Here is a 6,000-nt window from a genome sequence, read left to right on the forward strand (position 1 = left end):
AAAACCTACACAGAATTTGCCAACATTCAGCCCTGAAAATCATATTTGGGCATCTAAAATTCAGTGCAGGCAGAGGTAAGGTGTGGTCAGTTATCACCACCTCCTCTCTGGACTGAAATCTCCCAAGCATTTTCTGACTTTTACAACACCTCCTCAGATCTTTGTGTATCTCCTTATAAAGTCTTCGGTGTTGAGACGTGGAGCATTTCACTGTTCTAGAAACATCGGACATCCCTTTTGTCCTTTTTCAGTTGTGACTCTTGTTAAGTCAAGGAAGCCAGGGAGATTTAAGCACATAATTAAAATAAAATCATGTTAGCTGAAGCTAAGAACTACTGAAATACCAAGTCTGATCCAGCTGCCAGAGTCGGAGTTGTTCACACTGACATTTCTTCTGTCATGTAACACCACAGAGTTAGCGCTAAACCCGCACAGTGTCAGTTTTAAGTCTACTCATACAGTGACAGAAAAATAATGTGACAGCCCTAAAGAAAGCAATGAAGCCATGAAACCAAGCAAAATTATTTCATATGCGGTGTGACCTTTTCTTTACCAAAACACAGAAAACTCTACTTAATAAGCAGATTTTTAAGGAGTGCTGGGGGTTGGAGGTGGCGGAGGAGAGAAGCAGGGAGCCCTTGTCAAATCCCTGTCTTCTCCCTGCTAAGAAAAACAAAAACAAACAAAGCAACCCCCCAAGCCCACTGCCCAGGGAGGAAAGGAAACCTTGCCCGAGCAGCAGCCTCATATGGGGACTGCTACTGAAGGAATTACTGTTGGGATGAAGGGAAGACCCAGAAGAGAAAAAAAAAAATTAAAAAAATCATATAGAACTTGAATACAGATAAATTTATCTGCACATAAAGAAGCAGAGCAACAAAAGTTAGTCCGATTTAACTACTATATCAATATTAATATACTCTTCATCTCCAAAAGCTTATTTCAGAAAAAACACTTAAACTGACACTACACAGACTAAACATTTTAGATAGAAAAAGACAGCTCAAGTAGCATATATTAAAACAAGTGAAAAAAAACACCTTAGAATGTTTTCTTTTCCAAAAAAGAAAAAATGCTGTTGCAATTTATCAGTGATGTATAGTACTTCCAAAAAAATCAAAGCAAAACAAAAGGAAATAAAAAGGAAATAAATCTCAAAGCTTTTGTTGCTGTCTTTGGGCATAATTCTTTTTTTAATGGATTTTTATATAATATAACTGCAACACTGAGAACTACTTTCCATCTGCAGACAAAAAGAGCGAGTAATCAGCAAAACAGACATGTGAGCAGGAGACTGCTCAGCACTGAGTGTGGCAGGAGATGAAAAGTTGCTACAGTTTGGTGGTGTATACAAGACACTCAAATTTAAATGCACCTCTCATGGAAAAGCAAATCAGTCACAAAAAAGCAGAGATCATACTTGCATATTGTCAAACCAAACTCCTGCAAAATCCAAGGAACTTTTCTCCTAGCTCATTCATTAAATGTTAACAGAAGAAATGACTACTTTAAAAAGAAAAGAAAAAAAAAACACCCCCTCACCTTCTCTAATATAGAATATGAATCTTACCATACTAGATTTCTATGGTTCTCTTCGGTTTTCAAAATATGATGAAGGGAATTTTTTAATTATGTAAATCACTTGTTGCAATTCTATCCAATCTGTTTATCCTATGGGCTAAACTATTATGGCAGATGTCTTGATATGAGACTCCTCTCAAAAGCACAAAAAAGAAGAAAAGCACCAGCAGTTCCTGTAACAGGATCCTTCTCAGTACTCCCATCTTTCCACACTTTGATGAGGATTGACTTAATGATCCCATACATGGATTCCTGGTGAATTACTGCAGTTGTATTCAGTACTGCACATAGCTGTGCGTCATCATACTGCACTGCAAAATATCAGTCTTTGAAGAACTTGGCTGTAATGAGAGCAGCATACACTTTATAGAACTTGTAACAAAATAAATAAATATTACACAGAAAAAGACACCTTTAAATTAAAATCAAAGATGACATTTAAAGTATGGGTGTTCTTCATTATGGGAAAGAACCTTCCACTTTGAGGCCATTATCCATCAGAAATGCTCCATCTGTGTATAATTATGTCTGATAAATGATACTAAGCTTCATTAAAGAAGTAGTGGGGATGTGAGAGAAGATAGGGATAGCTCAAATTGTAAATAAATCTCTCCATTGTATTTCACTTAAAATAACCCCAGCAGGAAGTCATAAAGAATTTTTTTTTAAAAGGTAGTATTTTCAAATGCTCTGCAGGCTGTGCTGCCTAATATTGACCACCCTGAGTGTACATTCATGAGCACACAGCAATCCAGAATGAAGGACACTTAATTTAATTTCCTTCCATCCTTTTCATCTGTGTAATCACCTTCTCACTTACTCCCCAGTCCTTCTCGGACACAACAGAAACACTTTGTTTTAACAGAATTTAATTCTTCATTGAAAACATTTTCATAAAACCTGACCCAGTAACATGGGAGAAGCACCCTGTAACATCAGATGGTAGATCTCAGCTACTAAGCGAGCAGAGGGGACTGGGGCCTCCTGCCCTGTGAAGGCCCAAATGTGTTGTTAAAGCCCAACACATTGCTGAATGCTCTAGGAAGGATGTTTTAAAGCCCTGCTTTTACAGCACATTACATGTATTCCCATGAAGAAGTGCTGGACAGAAGGAAGAGATGGGTGGTCAGCAGCAACTGTGTATGTGAAGGAGAGACAAGAGTTACATAACAAGTTAACTGTTATTACAAGAAATGATATCAGATGGTCATGCTTAAATAACAGGAAGTGCAGATTAGTTCCTGCTGTACTTCTGGCACTATTCATATGTGTGTATATATATGCATATATACACACACACAGACATATATAAAGATTTAATTCAAAATTTAAGTTTTTATTCTAGTTACTCTAGTAAACTGCCACAATCCTGAAGTGACACTTATGGCTTTGTTTACAGCAATTCTGCATAAATAAAGAGAATATACATGCAAATCTACCTACCTGTAAACAGAATAAATACTTCAGCAACACCTCAAAACCATCCTATGTTAATTGCTAGCACAACTGAAACCAAATGTGGCAATATATCAAAGATCTTTCTTTGTCTGCATTATTTAAAGCAGTCGCCTCAGCGCTCAAGAACCTCAGCAGCTCTACCAGATTCCCTATTAAAAGCATGAATATGTTTTTCTTGCAATATGTATGTCTATCTGCCAGCCATTAATTACAAGTGAACTCAGCTCAAGGGGTATTCTCTCAATAAACCACCTTCTATATTAAGCAAAGCTATAGTTTTACACAAAATTACACATTTGAGCTTAGGCTGTAGAATGCAAATTTTAAAACTCATATTACATGCAGCATGAACTCGTATCGAGATTTAGAATAATTTAAAATAGGACTGTTTCTCACTACACGTTTGCTAAATTTTCACATCTTAGTTTGCCTTTAGGGAGAATTTTAGCCTTATAGAGTTCAATAAATAGTCATGAAAGACAAGGTGGGTCACCAAATGAAACTTAGTTTTATGCAAGTGACCTAGCAGCAGTCTAGACAAACATGCATTACAGTCAATGCTATGTACAATTGCAATAATTWAAAACCAAAAGATTTTAAAGTCAAAATTTAAAAGATACTGATGTTTATCCCAGAACGCACACGCACATATACACACATATATATGTATATAAATTTACAAGTAATATGAGAATTTCATCAAATGAGAAAAACTGCTTCAAAATAGTAACTAAATTGTATACTGAGCTCAAAAAGCTGTAAAGTTGGTTAGAAACTCCTGTGACCTCCTTTAATTTGCTCTTTGGTTAAAACCATCAGTTTCTATTTTGTGAAAAACTTCCAACTCCCCCCCCCCAGCAGGCCATCTACTTCCAAGAGGAGTCAGTGAAACATAAGCCTGAGAAAAAAGCAAAACGCTTACACCTCCTTTGCTCTCACTCAGGACTTGCACACTTACATTCCTCTTTGCTGGGTGAAGTTACATTCAGTTCTGTCAAAAGTTGCTGGTTGGGGTTAGCGGCCTGTGTGGTTAGAGAGGTATTGCTGTTGTCACTGTTCGTTTCTCCAGAGAACAAATCTGACTGGCTGTTGCTTGTGCTGGGAGTAGAGTCATCCTCTGGCTGCTTCTTCTGGAAATCTATCAAAACCAAGATTTCATATGTCATCCCACTTGCTCAATCTAATTGTTTAACTTTATGCATGAAACAGCACAACCAAAATCCCCCCAAAACACAGGCCGAGTTAACACCATGCTGATCATCTGTATACGTCGTACAACACAAAGTTAGAGTAGCCTTCAATTTTTTTATTTCAGATTTAAAGTATTTGAAAACTTACTGGTTGCTAAATAGCAATGACTGATTTCAGTCTTGTTCCTATAGCCATCATTGAAGAGCATCCAAAGCTTACCACTGTGTATATCAGCATGTAGCACGTAGCACCAGTTTAAAAATAGTTCACAGAAACATGTACAAAAGCATAAAAGTGCAAACATCTGATGAGGCAAGAACTAAGGTATGTCATGCAACTCCAGGGAAATCTAATGCTTCTCACTGCTATTATATAAAATCCTACCAGAGTAACAGTGATGGCAAAGCTAGTGCAGACAGACGTGGTTCAAGGTTAGTATGGTTACACATACTATATGGCCTGGTCACGTTTAAGTAGGTGTATATGGAATAAAGAGACAAATGCCTGCAAGGAACAAGTTGAAGGTCTGTCTACCCTAGTACCTCCCATTATGCCTGACCTAGTAGTAACCACACTGGGAAATTTTAAGAGATATAAGTACCAATCAAGGCAGCCTTCTGAAAGGAAAATGATTCGTCTCTACAATATTTCCTTTAATATATAACCAATCTGCTGTTTGACATTTCTGATGCCCTTAGATGTTCACTCAAAGACCCAAGCATCAGCTGGAGATGTGCATTTAATACCTAAATCTATGATTTTTCTTTGAAACTGTGGCTTTTAGTAGTTTCAAAGTCTGTTTAAAACTCTTTCTAGATAGTCCACAAAGATTTGAGAAGCTGAACCACTGCAGTATGTCTGCTTTTTGTCAAATTGCCCATTAAGTTCTTCAAAACAGACAATTCTTTACTTATATTTACAGTTTTCCATTAGAAATTTTTAAAAAAAAGTAGAAACTTTTTGGTGTGTTTGAAAAATGTTGTAACTTTTAATCTTCCATTTTTTGTCGTATTTGCCTTATTATTAAAAGCAAGGAGTTACTTGTAGAAAGTGGCGCTCTCCTACATACTTCCTACCTTCAAACTGGAGCTTAAAGTAAAATAATAATGCTTCACAGTTCAGTGTAAACAACAAAGTACTATAAAATATATTATCACAAAATAACAATTTAAAGAGGATTCAATAGAAAAAGAGCAGAGTACTGTGAGCACAAAAATCAATCCCAAAATATTGTAGGAGCAAATTCAGAAAAATATAGTGATCCATATCAACCACAGGACAAAGCTTTTTCCCATGTTCCTGCTCAAACCACAGCTTAGCTTCTCCACATTGGGAATCCATTCTATTTTCATCTCACTTGCCCATGTCTTGCCTCTGTATAATCTCGTTCTTACAGTGCTGCCCATGGTATGCTTCTCCTTCTGCACCCACACTATCTTATGTTTTTTTTCCCACGCCCACACAGAATTGAGTCCTAGAAATATTTAAGCAATCCTATCCTTTTGCAGTTCCTCTTTTCCTGTACTATATCTCTCAATATGCAGCCTGGTCTACACTGAAAAAAAGAGACAGGTATTTTGCAACATATAAGCCAATGCACCTTGGCAATGATGTTTTGTTGCATCGCTTAGTGTCTATTTGCAGATAAAAGGCTTTCTGGATTAGGAAAACTAATGTATTTTTATTAGTTTTCAAATGCTAGTTTTAACACAGTTTAAAATGCATTCCAAATGCACTGACTGCTAAGTTTCTCTCTGGATAAGTCAAATC

At 36.7% G+C, this 6,000-nt stretch overlaps 1 protein-coding gene across 1 annotated transcript in view; it reads right to left on the reverse strand.

Annotated features, from left to right (window-relative positions):
- Nucleotides 1-4,205, reverse strand: part of ZFAND3 (zinc finger AN1-type containing 3) — a 50,107-nt gene extending 45,902 nt beyond the window's left edge. The window contains exon 1 of the mRNA XM_026059834.1: nucleotides 3,998-4,205. Coding sequence (XP_025915619.1) covers nucleotides 3,998-4,205 — 208 coding nt within the window. The remainder of the gene's footprint in view (nucleotides 1-3,997) is intronic.
- Nucleotides 4,206-6,000: the final 1,795 nt, after the last annotated feature.

Source organism: Apteryx rowi, unplaced genomic scaffold, assembly GCF_003343035.1.
Source record: "Apteryx rowi isolate R43461 unplaced genomic scaffold, aptRow1 scaffold_160, whole genome shotgun sequence".
Classification (NCBI taxonomy): Eukaryota; Metazoa; Chordata; class Aves; order Apterygiformes; family Apterygidae; genus Apteryx; species Apteryx rowi.